Genomic DNA, 17,208 nt, shown 5'->3' with positions numbered 1-17,208 from the left:
GATAAGCATACGGATATTTATTGAGTCCATCACAATAAAGTTACAAAATTTAGTTCAGATGATCTCTCTACGCCTCCATAATGATTTATCATGTTTCGTTTCTGGTGGCGCCTCTGTATACGACTGCTGCCATAAGCGTAGCCACCATTCCTTCATACTTTCAACTCTATTGCTGTACTAATTAGGTGTATTTTTCAAAATCATTGGACTCACGTAAACTGTTAAGTATTTATGCAATAATTAATTAAGGTACGATTGGGATGACGGTGCAAGCCGCCATATTGTACACTGACGTCATCCCAGTGTGGTCGTCAGTATTGTTATGATTTTGATGAAGATATACCTAATTGAGACAGACGGATACTTTGTGTATATTATTTTTGATAGTTGGAACAACCACGCCTGAGCCATTGTACATTAGAGTACTAGTTGTACGCTGCTTCATTACTATATACAAGAATAATAAAATAATTGTTTTGAACGTGTTGTTTTATTGGCTTTTAATTACTTTATAAATCAATCATGAATATTCATGATCATTATACTTGGAACACGGTAATGTTTACCTATACGATTACACAGTATTACAAAAGTTGTGCCCACTGTTGCGCATGCGCAGTTTTGACTCAGAGATTAGAACATCATCACTAATCGTAAAAATGTGTCACACAAACCCTCACATTAATATTAATACATAGCATATATAGGTGATATTTAAATAGGTACGTACTTACATATATTTGGAAGGGTCATACAATATAAGAATTTTTAACCAAAACAAAAAAGTGTATTTATTTAATGGAATCACATTGACAAACTTTTAACTCGTTCAATATACTATAACCATCTCTTACATATAAAATAATGCCTAAAGCTAGAGAAATAAATAAAGTATACATATTAATTATATCATTACATACATTTTACGCTAGCTACTCACTATTTACTCTTAAAAAAACTATACTACTTAATCAAAAACCACACAATATTCTTTTTTAAATCTAAAAGCGTTTTGAAATTGTTTTTTTTAATTTTGGTAACGAAATATCATGGATGAATTTGTACATAGATAAATAAGAAGTAATTCTAAGCCTTGTGAGAGTTGCTTATTAGGAATATCGTTATAAAGTCGGCTGCTAGTCCTCTTTCAAGTGCTTCTTCTTAGTGAAGAGGTAATGAGCGCCCAACAGAGCGTTCATTCTGTAACAACAGATGCGATGCCCGTCAGTTCAGTGTTGTTCTAGCCTAGACTATCTCGATGTGAATGTACCGATTTTTGTTCCTCCTACCCGGCAAAAGCATGGTATGGATTTTGATGAAACTTGGCAAAATTATAGCTTAATATCAGAATAAAAAAAGGCTCTTTAATACCCATCTTCGGGAAGAAATTCCCTCAGGACGCGGGTAAAACCGCGGGTGAAATCTAGTGTGAAATGATAAAAAACTAGTTGTCCCCCTTCATATGTTATTATGTAAGAAACCGAGGCATTGCAAGGATTGCCGGGCGCAAATAGAACGATTTGTGTCTCTCTATTGCAAGGGCAGTGAAAATTCAAAATGAAATGATCGCGGGAAGCTACTAATCAACGTAATAAAAAAAAACATAGTTCTGTGTGATTTAAAAACTAACTGTATTCAGTCAGTAGAAGTTTTACGATAACGTTGATAGGTGTTCCGTGTATTGTCGGATCGCGTGTAGACGGACTATAAAAATTCTAAAGCGACTTTCAACTGTACCACAACTGTTCAATGTTAAAAGTTTAAGGTTTTAAAGAGCTATGTTGAAGAATCAATAATTTCATAGCTTTTATTTTTAGCCAATTTTAAGTTATTTTTGTTACACTGACTTCATAATAAACCTTATCACTTTATTGCAACAAAATTTATCATTATCCGTTCAGTCGTAACGTTATACAAGCACTGATTAATTGTTATATAACTAACCTTTATCAAGTTACTACGGGACTTTAACCCTAAATGTATGTATGTTTTAGTGTACCGTTTACTTCACTCTTTGCTGAAATCCGATGTATTGGAATTAAAACGGTAATGTTTGTATGAAGTATTGGAGAAGAATAAACTACAAGCAATAATCTTATATATAAAAATGTATCGCTGTTCGTTAGTCCGACTAAAACTCAAGAAATGCTGGACCAATTTGGCTTTTTTAGGTTTTAAAATGTATGTGGTCCAGTGAAGGTTGAAACGATACGATGTTCGCAGGATCAACTAGTAAGTAAATATAAAGTGACTCACAGAAAGGCCAAATGCTATTTCTTGCTAGCCATGCCGGAGGCCGACGATGCCGCCGATGGCCAGCACGGCGCCACTCGCCACCGCGATGCCTATCAGACCTTCTTTCTCCATTCGCTTGTTTATTTGACGCTGGAATTGTATAACAGTTGCTAGTTAAGACATATGACAGAAGTTGTAAGACAATAGAAAATGGAAAGTTAAGTATATGTTGAATATAAATATTGAGAAGGCAAATGAAGGTTTTCTTAGAGGCTGAGTCATGGTTCCAGAATTATGTTGAACCTTTGACCTGTTAATTTTCAATGCAACAGCTTTGAAAATAGTAGGTATATAACTGTATTCAGAAGCTAGAAAGTCTACATATCTAAAGAAACCTTAAACAGGAGCATTGTGTAATCATTGGATACGCAATATCAATAAGTATTAGACAGATTAGGCTAGGAAATCCCTTAATTAAGTAAATTAAAATCAAAGATAAAGGGATTGAAACAATATTTTTTCTGCCTCATGAACTTTGATACCATAATAAGGTAATATATAATACCTTTTAACAGGGAAACACAAATCAGTGTCTCTAAAATGAAATATAAAATTATTATAAAACATAAAGAATACATAACAAACCTCTAATGCCAAAACTTGTTGGTTGGCGGGCTCAATTTCTAAGAAGGATTTAACATAGTGCAGAGCCTTGTTATACTCCTTGATTCTAGCGTTGCCTATGGCAAGGTAGAACAGGTAATCTCTCTTGCCATCAGGGTGTGAGTTGAATAACTCTTTGAGGAGCAGGATACCCTGGAAAATTGTGGTAAATAAATTAGGCAGTGTTACCATACCATCCATCTGAATAAAAGGGATTTTGGCTAAGTGCTTGTGTTAAGTAAATCTATGTTAAATCCTACAACTTACTTCTATAATGAGACAGGGTTTATTTCTTCTAGATCAGAAATATAATAGAAAAAAAGAATGGAAAATTCTGTCATAACTCTACTACCAATTAATTTGTCAAAAATAATGTAGAATATTTTTCTTTGTTTACCATTAATAAAGCACAACAATCAGTGACCAACTCATTAACCACATACCTATACACATATTTTTATAAATAAATGAATAACACCGCACACACAACAGGCTTTGTTTTGTTTTGTGACAATCACTTCACATATTCTTGCTGTACATGTTGGTTTATTTTTAGACCAAGGAGCACTCGTTCTAAAAGTCCTCAGAGACCTTGAAGCCTCTCATTGAGTCCATTACTGAGAAATTGTGATGAAAACAATATCAGAATTGAGCAAGAATGAGTTCTGTTTTGTGTGTTTTACTCTCAGATATATCAATGTTTTGGTTGTCTGATGATATGATTTAATTTGTCATGCAGTCAAATAACAAATAACATAAAAACAAAGGGAGCAGTGACGTCAGTAGTCTCCCTCACGACAATGATGCGACGTGCTGTACCTTGCGTATGTCTGTGGGGTACTTTGCGCACCAGGCACCACGCGTACTCGAACTGCGCCTTGTGCGTCACGTTCCCTTGGTGCAGCTGCTCGTGGAACACTTTCTCGAACTTCTAAACAGTTAAAACCAGCAAAAATCAGTATTACATACAATGACTCACGAATACAACGTTGCACAAATTTTCACATTACTTGCAAATCTTCCGAAGATACTATTTCATCCAGAACGTCTTCCATAGTTATTTGAATATAGAAATATTATGAAGAATTCAAACGTATTGTAAGTTAAACTCCAAAAAGGGCATTTATCATTATTTCGCGTTATCAATAATGAAAAATTGGAAAATCAAAGTTTTGACGAATTTGACGTTGAAGCGCTTTGACAGCTGAATTAATAGTTGCCAGTTAAAACCGCAACGAACTGGATATTTAGGTTATTTAATTGTCCAACAATTATTTTAAGTGAAAAATATCAATATTATTCTTTCTTTTTATACAAAGCTGCAACATGCTACTCTGTTTACTACTGTTGGTTTTTCAATTTATAGAACATTCATCGACGAAAATCACATGCAAATTTTTTACTGGCAACTGTAATAAGAGCGTCGAATTCATTTTTTTTTTTTAATTTTGTCATTGGTAATTTATTTAAAATTGTAAACATTGAATTATATGTTACAGCCGTTGAATTATATTATTAATAGCCATTGAACTATATATATTTATATGTTACATTATATATACATAGATACTTATATTATACATCACTGGTGGAATATATATCAGGTGGTCGTTCACAATCACATTAAATAAAATGCGTTAATATACTGGATGTCGATTACACAAAAATAATAAAATATTTTTTCAAACAAAGTACCTACATAGAATAAAAATGCGAGTAGGTATTAGAATACCATATAAGTATCAGTCAATTACAAACAACGGAAATTCTCCCTTGATGAAAACTGACAATCCAGACAGACAGACATTCGATTCCTTCTACATTACTTTTTGGATACTCCTAACTTTATCTCTGCTGTCAAACTCAAATATTTCAAATATAGCCAATATAGCCATAATATAGCACAGTGTTTCCCAAAGTGGGCGATAACGCCCCCTTGTGGGCGCTGCAGGGCTCAAGGGGCGGTAAGAGACCCAGAAAGAAAATAGGGGCGTTGTGTAGAGGCCTGGGGGGTGATTTGTAATTTTATTTAGCTAGCAGGCCTCTTAGACAACGACTTGTGAACATCAACTAATATGAATTACAAGATTGCTCAGACTCGGTTCTATATTTCTCTCCACGCAGTTCATATATCTGTCCTATTTTACTGAATATAGAAAAAATAAAAATCATGTCAATGTCAATCGGTCGCTCTGTTTCGTAATTAAAGTAGACACAAACAAATAAAAAGGCAACAGACACACTTTCGAATTTTGATAGTTATTAGTACTCGTAGATATCTATCATGTTTTAACAAGTTTTTGTTAAATAACCCGAATTGTGAATTCCTGTATCAGTCGGCTGGTTCAAGTTGTACGACCAGGATGGCACGGGCAGAAGAGACAAGTCACTGAAGGTGCCATTCTAATCTGCAAAGCCTAGGTTCACTTCATTATTCAAATTTTAAACAAAACTACAACAGTGCATGCGCAAACAAGGCATAACATCGAGGCGGCACTGGAGGGGTGCCAGTCCGGCTGTCACCCCTCTCTTTCTCGTTTATTTATGTTTTCCCGGTTTACTTAAATTAATTCCTCAAAGTTATAAAGAAAAACAGTTTTTCAACATTTCTGGTTTATTCTGCGCCCTTTGAGTCAGTCAAAAAATTTTGCTCTCGCTGCACTCGCGCCTTTCACTTAACAGTGACTATTTTCTAATTTCTTTAGGTACCATTGTGTCCCAAAAATCAAAAAAATTGCGCTCGCGGCTTACTTTTTGCCCCAAAACTAAACAATTTGCGCGGTTTTAACTTGTTTTGGTACTTTACTCTTCCAAAACTCAAAAATTTCGCGCTCGCTGCGCTCGCGGCTTTTTCACTTATGACTGGTGTTTATAAAACATGTTTGGGTTCTATTATGTCCCAAAACTCAAAAAATACGGGCTCGCTTCGCTAGCGCTTCAAAAGTTTGCAGTGATCTCTCTCCGGTTTCTTTATGTTAAACCAGGCAAAAAGCACCATGAATGACCATATTGCACCATATTTTGTCGTTTTTTTGGGGGGTGCTCAATAGGTAGTACGCCCCGGGTGCCACCCGATGCTACGCCGCCACTGTAAGAGTCAACTTGAGACCTAAGCGCCGCGGTATGTTACCTACCTGCCCTCAGGTTTCAAGTTGTGGGTTATAGTAAAAGTTTCGTTTAGAACTCTCCGTTAATAAACATGTATAGGTCACAATAATTAATTAATTTAATTTGAAGTTATAGTGGTCTTTAAATAGGTGAAAAAATGGGGGGGCACTAAAAAAATATTTATTCTCAAAGTGGGCAGTAGACAAAATAAGTTTGGGAACCACTGATATAGCATATAGCTCTTTCTTTGAAACGTCAAAGTTAGGTGCACGGTTCCAAAGAGTTGGTCTCATGGAGAAGAACCGGCAAGAAACTCCATGGACACTCTTTTTAAAAGAAAATAAAATTAATTACATATTTCATACAGTTGTATACAGCTGTATACATGATGTTATAAATTATGATAGGTAACGAAAAATGTTTCCTGTGAAGAGAACCTGTGTTAACGTTTCTCTTATCTGAGCATGGACTTCTAGGAATTGTGAGCTGAGTCATGCAAGCATGTAATTAAATACCTAAGTAGACAATAATACGACGATGCAGCGTACACATAGATGTATTAACTAATATACAAGTTGTAGTCTACACTAATATTATAAAGAGGAAAACTTTGTTTGTTTGGTTGTAATGGATAAACTCAAAAACTACAGGACCGATTTTAAATATTCTTTCACCATTAGAACGCTATATATTATAATATAGCGTTCTAATGGTGAAAAATTATCTGCAGTAATTATCTCGCAGATAATTATCGAGTAACATAGGGTATATTTTATCCCAGTGCGGGCAGTAGCTCCCATGGGACGCGGGTGAAACCGCAGGAAAATGGCTAGTTCTAAATATAATCAATCAATGTGGAAACCATGAAATGATAAATACGACAAAATATAGAAAGCAGGCTGTTGGGGAGGCCTTTGCCCAAGAGCACTAATATTTATTTATTTACTTATATACTACAGTCGTTACGGGTAGTCAGAAGCCAGTAAGTCTGACACCAGTCTAACCAAGAGGCATTGGGTTGCCGACTAACTGGGTTGAGAAGGTCAGATAGGCAGTCGCTCCTTGTAAAACACTGGTACTCAGACGCATCCGGTTAGACTGGAAGCCGACCCCAAGTTGGGGTAGTTGGGAAAAAAGCTCGGAAGATGATGATTATTTATACCTATACTACCCTACCTGTGATACAGTTTATGTTAATTATGTTTTAATCTGTGATTAGGTGACTAAAACAAACTGTGCTGAAAAATCATAGTTATACCACAGATTATATAATAGTTACCTACTACGGTTATACTTGCGCCAATACTTAATTTAAGAGCGCTATTACAAAATCGAATTGCTCAGTTGTAGGTAAATTAGACGATAGCCGGCAGCACTTGCGCATGTGTGCGTCTAGTGAAATACGCAACGCACACCTGCGGACCGCCACGCGGCACAAACAAACTTGAGACTTTGCCACTTTTTTCCGAAATAATTTATTGTTTTTAGTTTATGAAATATTATTTGTACCGATGAATTTTATAACCTAGATTAGCTCGATTGAGTTACAATAAACAAGTAATCGTTTACAATTTTTAAATTATTTAATCGACAACCAAACTTTTCACCATGTTTATCAATTATAAGTAATTGATTTATAAAAAAACTAAAATCTATAATTCGTCTTCCATGTATTGTATCTTCATTTTCCTGCAACAATGAAAACTAGGAATGTAGATAGTTTATTAAAACAAATATGTCACGTATACCTTTTGCGGGTGACAAAAAATACTTACCATATTATTTGTACTGGTATTCAATTGAGTCTGATAGTCTGAATTAAATATGCTTTCATTATCCTGCAAGAATCAAAGAAGTCCAATTACATTATTATGCAACAGCGAAACTAACGACGATGACATTTACGTACATATTTCTTTATAACCAACATCAAAAGAGAACCCAATCTATAACATTTTCGAATTAGAATATCATGGCCTAATACTTATGTATATTACATTTCAATCAGATCATTATAACTAATAAATAAAATAAAACTCACTAGTATCAAAACGTGTTAGATGCGTAGGTTGCGCTATATTTTTCGAACTCCGGCGAGTTTACGCGGCGCAACAGCGAGCGATACGTCCCTCCTCGGTAAGCGCCTGGCGCTGACTAAAGTTGAACACCGCGCGTCACAAGATTTATATTGATTTTTGCATTGCAAACAAAATTATTTTAAAATATTGTTTTACTTTTAAATAGACCAATTTTTTTTCAAGCTTTATAACAATACCACCTTAATTATTAAATGTTTTTTATTTGAATTTGGATTATACTTTCATAGATAAAAAATATAGTTTCGTACGGAAAATTGTGAGTAACTCTCAGTTTTATAGAATTATTTTTGGTGTAATACTGTATGAATTGTAATAAATTGATTTAAGCACTTCAAAGTACAAGATATAGTTGTATCTTGAACATTTTATAAATGGTTAAATTGCTATATCCTCGGGTACCGAAGCATCAAAAGATACCCAAAAGCAACATTTTATGAAACATCCTTTGCAGAGACAAAGATTTTACTGATGTACGTGGACAAATTAAAATATTTATTTAATACACTTTCAAGATAAATGATCAAACTTTCTGAATCTTATTTTTGTTTTTTTATTGTGATTATATCCAAAGCATCAAAACTCGTATAAAACGTTTAAATTCGCGAAAATTTGTGATAGCCCTCTTAAGCTGAAATTTGTTTGTTTGCTTGAGTATCTACCTACTTATAACTCCATCTACACATATAAGAAAAAATATTTCACTGTTAGCCCATTTTATTTATCGAGAAAGATTATAATCTACTTACTATACTTTTTATCCGGGTGCTTGACGTAGTTTCTACGGACTAGAAAATAATGATGGAAGTTATGATTATATGTCGTACTAGACCCAGGACTGAGCAAGTCAGACCAAGTACCCTATCCTGATCAAGAAATAGGTCTATTCTGGAATGAATTGCGTGCAGCCCGCTATGAGATGAGTCAGCTTCGAGACACGCTTCTGGAAGTAACCGCTACAATGAAAACAAATAGTGAACGTCTGGATCTGTTGGAGGCTAGGATTGACGGTTTAGAAAGCACGATCGCAGTGCAAGACCGATCGAATATGGATATCTTAGAGAGCCAAATTACTCAACTTAAACAAGATCTTCAAGATCGGGAGCAGGAGCTATTGTCAAATGATATAGAAATTGCCGGTGTGCCGGAAACCGCGGAGAAGGTGTCGTTCACATAGCGCTTGCTGTGGCTACTAAGCTGGGAGTCGAATTGGATGACCGCGACATTGTAAGTGAGGCGCGCGTTGGCCCGCCGCGGGCAATCGTCGAAGGCGCGCCAGCTCGAAACCGCGTAGCATTGCGGTGCGGCTAACTCGCCGTACGTGCCGCGATGCGCTGTTGAAAGCAGCTAGGGTAAGACGTGGAGTCACTACCACCGATATGGGCATTGCTGGGAAGCCATGTAAATTTTATGTTAATGAGAGACTCACAAAATTAAACCGCCAGATATTCCAAAGCTCGGGAGCTCGCGGCACATGCTAAGTGGAGATTTGTATGGACCCGCGACGGTAAAATCTTCGCCAGGAAAGACAATGGATCCAAGCGTCATAGATTTAGCTCGAAACAGACCTGATGAGTGTTTTGGTGGTGCTGTGGTTTACTGACGTTTAGTTTTTCTTTTGATACTTTGGTTAATAGTAAGACGATGAAACAGCTGTACTTACTCTGTGTTTCCCAAATAGTTTTTGCGGCGGTTACACTCGACGGCGGCGATAACTCCCGAAACACTGAGTGGACTGTATGGATTAGAGTTATACGCGAATGTATTGCCACAGGGACTTGTTTAAATAGTAAACGAATGCGACACTTTTACACGGCTTTTATTTATCACTACAATGTTATCACTGGTTTACATTAAGTTTACTCTTTAGTTTACACGACTTTATTATATTACACACGATTGTAAACACTACGAGATTTATCACAGCAAAGTTATAACGATTTAAAACAATAGTTTGAACACAATAGAGTTTAGCACAATAGAGATTTAATAACACAATGAAGTTAGAGTTTTAAACACAAAGAAGTTAGGGTATAAGTTTTAACACTAAGTTAGGTCACAAGTTTAACACTATTAGGTCATAAGTTTATCACAGTTTTAAAGTACAGTTTACACAGTTTTATAACACAATTTACACGATTTTATAGAACACAATTATTAGCACATAGATTTATAACAATTTTAAGGGTTTTAGGGCATAGGTTTTACCCTAGTACTTTCACTATTTTCACTGAGCACTGGTTATAACGAGCATTACTTGCTTACTGTGGGTCGACTACAATTTCTCCGAAAAATGACTCTATCTTTATACAATATTCTAAGGTCTCAAGTCGTAGGGGTACCGGACGGGTTGCAATTTACATTGACCAATTAGCTATAATTTTACGACTTACGCCTGACCTTTTTCAGTCCCGCTACTCGACACGAGGGGGCTCTTTGATTAAACTAAGCATGCTCATTGGTGAAAGTTATGGAAAGTTACTGATGACCGTTATCCTTTTACGCACACATGTAAACTTTCTTATCTATTGCGCAATGATTAAAGCTATTACATCAGCCAGATATTATTATTACTAAAACCGTTACATTCAAAATCTTATTACGTAACAATCAAGTTAGTCACAATCATAAACACATATTAAACAAAGCTTATCTGGCTATCAACAGTATCAGTAATAGCATGTTTCAGTATGCATGTTATAGATTCATTTGGTTTAACAACAATCGATTACCTCATAACATTCCTAAATTAAGTACACATATTATATAAATGTTAGCCTAATCTACTGCAGGCTCGGCGTCCGCAACAGCTCTCCCCCGCAGCACGCGTAGCCTCCTCCTTCACGGGACGACGAGCTTGCTGACTGGGCGCCGGAAGACTCCGTTCGTGTCCGCACCTCGGCGACTCTGATGCCGCCGTCAGGTCCAGGATGTGTGCGCTCGACGATCCCCATCGGCCAGACGTTACGCGGCAGCGTCGATGAGAACCACGTCGCCGGTCTGCAGTGGTCGCTCGTTGTTCTGGGGCTCGCCTCGGGGCGCGAGCAAGGTAGATACTCGCGCACAGCGCGCCCAGAACCGGTCAGCGAGCGCTTGAGCGGCCCGCCAGGTTCTGCGGTCCGCCTCGTCGCATGGGCCCGTAGTGGGCAGGCCCGTTGATGAGCCCAACAGGAAGTGGTTGGGGGTGAGCGCCTCGGGGTCGAGGGGATTCACGCTCACGTGAGTAAGGGGGCGCGCGTTGACTGCGAACTCTGCCTCAGTCAGCAAGGTCAGCAGGACTTCTTCGGAGGGCGCCCTCTCGTGGAGCGTGGTGCCGAGAGCCGACTTGACGGTTCGCACCATCTCTCCCAGGCGCCTCCCTGGTTCGGCGCGCCAGGCGGTATGAACCGCCACTCCATCTTGGCCGCCAGCCCTACTTCTTTCAGGGCCGGCAACCACTCGTTGTATGCTGCTCGAAGCTCGGCGTCGGCACCTCTGAAGTTGGTGCCGTTGTCGGGTACATGATGCTCGGCCATCCCCTGCGCGCAGCCATGCGGCGCAGCGCCATGATGGCAGAGTCCGTTGACAGGGAAGCCACCAGCTCAAGGTGGACAGCGCGACACGTCAGGCACGTGAAGAGCGCGCCCACCTCTTCTCGGCGACGGCCCACCTTGACGTTCATGGGCCCGAAGTAGTCCACCCGCAGTTGGTGAACGGGCGGTGGAACGGGTCCAGGCGGGCACGGGGTAGGTCGCCTGTAGCTGGCGGCCGGGGCACGGCGCGTCTGCGCCGGCAGAAGGCGCAGCTGGCCTCGACGGCGCGCACGGTAGGGCGCAGTCGCAGCACCGTTAGCGCTGCCGGGTCGTTGGTCACGCGCTCCCTGTTGGCGTGACCCGCAGCACAATGCTCCTTCTGTACTAAAAGCTTAGTTAGTGGGTGACGGCCGTCCAGTATGACTGGCCGTTTGGTTTCGGCTGGTGCAGTAGCCGCCTCGATGCGGCCTCGCACCCGGGTAGCCCGTCCTCCATGACGGGATCCAGCTTGTACAGCCGGCTCGTCCGTGGCAGGGGACGCGCCGACTGCATGCGCGCCATCTCGTCCGCGAAGCTCTCTTCCTGGGAGCGTCGCAGCAGCTCCTTCTCCGCCCGTTCAATGTGGCGGAGCTCGAGCGTGGTGGCGGCGCGCCGACACTTGTCAACGAACAAGAGCGCCCTCGCCGTGGCCCTCACCAGCACGTTGTAGCGGGAGAAGCGGGCTGGGTTAGGCAGCTTGTAGGGGCCTCGGCGACGTGCAGCGTCTCGTGCTCGTCGTCATCTTCGGGGCTGGCTCGGCAAGGCCAGCAGTGCTCGCCGCTCTGGAGGAAACTCGGACCCTGAAACCATCTATCACTTGCACCAATGGGTGCGGCAGTTAAACGTGTGGCGTCATCCGCCACGTTAAGTTGCGTTGGAAGCCAACGCCATTCTTCCTTGAAGTTAGCTCGGCGATCTCGCCGAGGCGATGCGCGACGAAGGGCGTGTATCGCCGCGCGTCGTGCTGTATCCAATGCACGACTGTGGTTGAGTCCGTCCAGTAGACGGTTCTTGTTATGTTAAGCCGATGCTCTTTTCTTATAGCTTCGGCTAGCCTGGCCCCTATGACCGCGGCTTGCAGCTCAAGCGCGGTATGGTCTGCGCCTTCCGCGGCGCCACCTTGGCCTTGGCAGCGACCAGCACGACGTCTGCGGCGCCGTCCTTATTCGGCATCCGCCAGTACGCCACAGCAGCGTATGCCTGCTCGCTGGCGTCACACAGCACATGCAGTTCACGCTCATCATGGTGGGTTGTCTCGTAGCACCTGGGCAGCTTTAAATCGGTTAGGTTTGACAGTTGCGACAACCATTCCGAGAACTGTTCATTGTCCTCTTGTGGAATGGAGTCGTCCCAAGACATTTGGAGCCTCCATAGGTTCTGAAGGATAATCTTCGCCCTTACTGTGTAGTGACTTAGAAGCCCAAGCGGGTCATAGATTGACATGACTGCGCTCAAAGCCTCTCTCTTCGTTGGTGCGCGCTTTCGGTTGCGCACCTCGGCTGGCACGCGGTTCATCGCGGTGTTGAACCCGAGCTCGTCACGTTCAGCGCTCCAGTATAGGCCTAATATCTTGCTGGCAGGCAACTCACCACAGTTGTGTAGGTGCAGTAGTGTGCAGCTCTGAAGGCACGCTGCGCAGAACTCCTGGATCGTTGGAGCTCCATCCTCGCAGCGTGAACCCGGCGACGGCGTGTACTTTCTGTAACTCTTGTACTGCAGTGTGTGCCTCGTCGGCGTTATCATAACTTACCACCAAATCGTCCATGTAATGATGGCGTGTGATGGCGTCTAGTGCCAGCGGGCACTCCTCGCCATGCAGCTCAGCGTTGTGGTTGCGCACATAATGCGCCATGAATGGAGCTCGCCGCGCCGAATATCATACTTGTCATCTTGTATTCTCGAGGCGGGCTGCTTCTGTCCTTTCCTCTCCAGAGGAACTGCTGAGCTGGCTGATCTTCGGGGCGTATTTTTATACGCAAGAACATCTCTTGGATATCAGCTGTGATGGCCACAGCCTTCTCTCGAAATCTGAATATAATGCCTGGGAGGGAGAGCAGTAAATCGGGGCCTTCCAGGAGTGCGTCGTTAAGACACACACCATTGCTTCGGGCTGCTGCATCAAACACAAGTCTTTGCTTACCTGGCTTGTTTGGGTTCTGCACCGCGAAGTGTGGAAGGTACCAGCACTTGGGGCTGGCCTTCTCCGTCCCGTCGCATGGCACTGCATAACCTTTATCCAGTAGGTTATCTATTTGCGATGTATATTGCACCGCGAATTCAGGCGTGGCGTCCATCTTCTGTTCAATTTTGACCAGTCTTCGTAGTGCCGCCTTATAGCTAGGCGGCATGGACACTGCGTCTTCTCGCCACGGCAGCCCCACTTGGTAGCCGCCCTCGATGGCTGTGGTTGTGGCCTCCACAATGGCCTGTGCTCGACGGTCCGCGTCGCTCACTCTTGGCTTGTGAGTGACACCTAGGGCCTCGATCTTGAAATGCGCCTCCACAAGTTCATGAAGTTGATTATCACCTTTCATGTCTCGTTCATGAATATGTAGTACTCCACCTTCAGTGGCCACGAGCGTTCGAGGTGCTGTTCCGTGCACCACCCAACCCAGCTGTGTTCTTGATGCAGCAGGTTGGTTCGGACCTCCGACCCGGAGTTCCCGCGAGACAATGTGTTCCCAGTGATCCGTTCCAATCAATACTCCTGGACGTGTAGGCGCGTAACAAACCTCATTTGCTGGCAGGTCCCGCAGGTGCTTATAACCAAGCAGCGACGCCGGCACTGTTTGCTGATGCAGCTTCAGATCCTTAATTGTCCTTGCTTGAAGCTGGTGGGGCGAGCACTCCTTGCCCACCCCTCTTATCTTAATGGTGACCACCTGGCTGTCCTCCTCCTGCGAGGACATGTTGACGCCGCAGATGTGCAGTGGCCGCACGGTGCCTTCTGCGCCAATACTTTCTGCCAGGCTGCTGTCAATTAATGTGATAGTTGCTCCTTCATCGAGGAGCGCGTGGGTCTGCTCTCCCCGTGGTCCTCCTATGACCACGGGGCACATCTTCAACAGGACGGCCCTATTGTCGGCGGCGGCTCGGTTGGCTACCGACATTACTGCTTCCTCCGCCTGTGTCTTGGGTGTGACTGTTTCCTCCTTCTTGGCAGGAGGATCGGAGTGTAAGGTCACGTGATGCGGCCGGCGGCACTCGTTCTGGCCGCACGGCTTTGCCCGGCATAAGACGCGCCGATGTTTCTTGACGGCGCATTTAAAGCAAATGCCGTTTTCTTTAACAAACTCCCAGCGCTGGCCTATATCCATGGCCTTATATTTGGGGCACTGTGTCAGCGCGTGGTTTTCTTTATAGGAAACATTGATCGGCCGCTGTCTCAATAGCGGCATATACTGCCTGCTGCTTTCTTGCCGGTGACTGGGAACTTAGATGCTGCAGGCCGGACCTCCCGTTTCTGACCGGCAGTCGAGGCGCTCGCTACTGTTGAGTAAGTATATCTCAGCGCCCTGTCCGCCTCGCGCATCAAAAAACGTGCTAGGCTACATATCTCTGGCTCCGCAGTACCCTCGTTATCGCAGGCGAAGTCACACCATCTCGATCAGGGGCTGGTCACTGCCGCACTTCACTAGATTTCGGTAAAAATTTAGAAAAGCGCCATCTGCAATCCTCTTCCTAAAGTATTTGTATCTTCAAAGATGATAATAGATGGCTCTTTAATCAAAAAATTAACTTCCATAAAATATCACTAAAATTATTGAAATCTAAAATTATTTTATATATTAGTATTACGTAGAAATCTATCAATTATTTTATTAAATCTGTACACTATTTTATATACATAAATTATTTTTCTATAATTATTTTTGGTTGGCAATAAACCGTGCCAACTGCCAATGCTGAAGTTAAATTTGAATTTTAATGGCGAGTACAGTACATACAATTTGTGTGTTAAGTTTTCGTCCATTTAAATGTTTTCTGCTGTTGACTTGCGTTGATTTGAGTTTTACTCACAGAACATATATACCTAAAGGAAGAATAACGACTCCATTACAAATTTTTATGAGAAATTTTCCTTACCGGCCGGCGCCATCTATATTCCGCCCACGAAAACTAGAGAGTAGAAGCTAGGGCGGGAGTTTCAAACTACAGTATATTCTATAGGTCATTTTATTGCATTTTATGCACAAAGTACCAGGGCCGATTCTCTGTTAATAATGTTAAAATCGATAGAAATTGAATCATAATATGATCGCAGTAGCAGTTTAACCATATCGGGCATTCTGCTGACTAATATAAGACAATCGTATTCCAACGACATTCGATTGGTTTGCGATTCAGTCTGCTATTTTGGTGATTTTGGTCTATACGGTAGTTTGCTCTACAATCATATTGCAATCGTAAATCATTTGCAGACAAAATGATTCATTATTGAATGACGAAAGGATAAAACGTTTATTTCAAAGAAAAAAAATAGCGGAATGCCCATATGCTTCAATCGTAATGAGTCGGGGTTGAATCTCAGTCGAATGTGAATCGACTCGACTGAATCGTAAAATTAGGAGAATCGGGCCCCAGTGCGTTCGTCGATTATGGCTGAGCAAGATTATCACATTTGCTCCTTAATGTCGACATATTACAATTAATACTTGTGCATAAATTGCTAATATTTATCTTTATAGAGCAGTGCAGCAGTGTAAGGAAGATTACAGTACAAGAGTTTTTATTTAGCATGTTAATAATTATAATTTATTTCCAGAAATAGGGTACAAAAGGTGTTCATAAATCACAAGTATGTGCACCTATGTAATGAATTTTAAAATACATGAATTTAATCAATTTAGGTAGGTATTTCAGACATTTTCGTCCAAAATAACAAGTATGGATGGGCCTATTGCATACAATTTCAACATCAAAACATAAACAAACAAAATTCTAGTTAGTTTTAAAGTGTTACTATTATAAAAACAAGACTATGTTATTATACAATAAAGAATACTATCGATTTGTTTAACAAACAACAAGTTTACAGACATGGTTTAAATTATTCTATCATATTGTGTAATAAACGTTGGTGTTATTTCTTCTTTATTATAGAAATGATTAGGAAGAGAAAGACACTAGACCAATTATATTTTGATATTTACAAACATTTACTACATCAGGTACAGCTGTTCTGAACAACCTTTCATTAAAGCATGTGCTTTTGAAATGTTGCTGCATAGCATCTTATGTTGTTTATGGAGTCGTCCTGGAATTTTGGTGAAGACCAGGCTTAGTTTGGGAAACAATACTTTGCCCATAATTCACAACTGAAAATTAAAATATCAAAATTACACCATCATCATCAGCCTTCTAATGTTCCCACTGCTGGGACACAGCCTCCTCTCTAGGAGGGGCAGGCCATAATCCGCCGGGCGTGGATTGGTGGATGTCACTGCGTCTTCAATTTTTTTAGTTCTAGGACATGCTGGTTTCCTCACGATGTCCTTCACCGTTTTGAGAGCAGTAGTGACGAAATAAATTACACAAGTTATGCGCCAGATCGG

At 41.4% G+C, this 17,208-nt stretch overlaps 1 protein-coding gene across 1 annotated transcript; it reads right to left on the bottom strand.

The window, feature by feature from the left end:
* Positions 1-471: 471 nt before the first annotated feature.
* Positions 472-4,132, bottom strand: LOC135116970 (mitochondrial fission 1 protein-like). Its single transcript, XM_064035045.1, is given in 7 exon segments — positions 472-1,200; positions 2,257-2,292; positions 2,294-2,385; positions 2,881-3,051; positions 3,718-3,742; positions 3,744-3,829; positions 3,909-4,132. Coding segments are annotated over 6 exon segments (441 nt in total). The 5' UTR covers positions 3,954-4,132; the 3' UTR covers positions 472-1,200; positions 2,257-2,270.
* Between the last annotated feature and the right edge of the window lie 13,076 nt (positions 4,133-17,208).

Source organism: Helicoverpa armigera, chromosome 6 (assembly GCF_030705265.1).
Source record: "Helicoverpa armigera isolate CAAS_96S chromosome 6, ASM3070526v1, whole genome shotgun sequence".
In the NCBI taxonomy this organism is placed as follows: domain Eukaryota; kingdom Metazoa; phylum Arthropoda; class Insecta; order Lepidoptera; family Noctuidae; genus Helicoverpa; species Helicoverpa armigera.
Note: the sequence above shows the minus strand (reverse complement) of the source record. Positions and strands in the feature narration are given on the sequence as shown.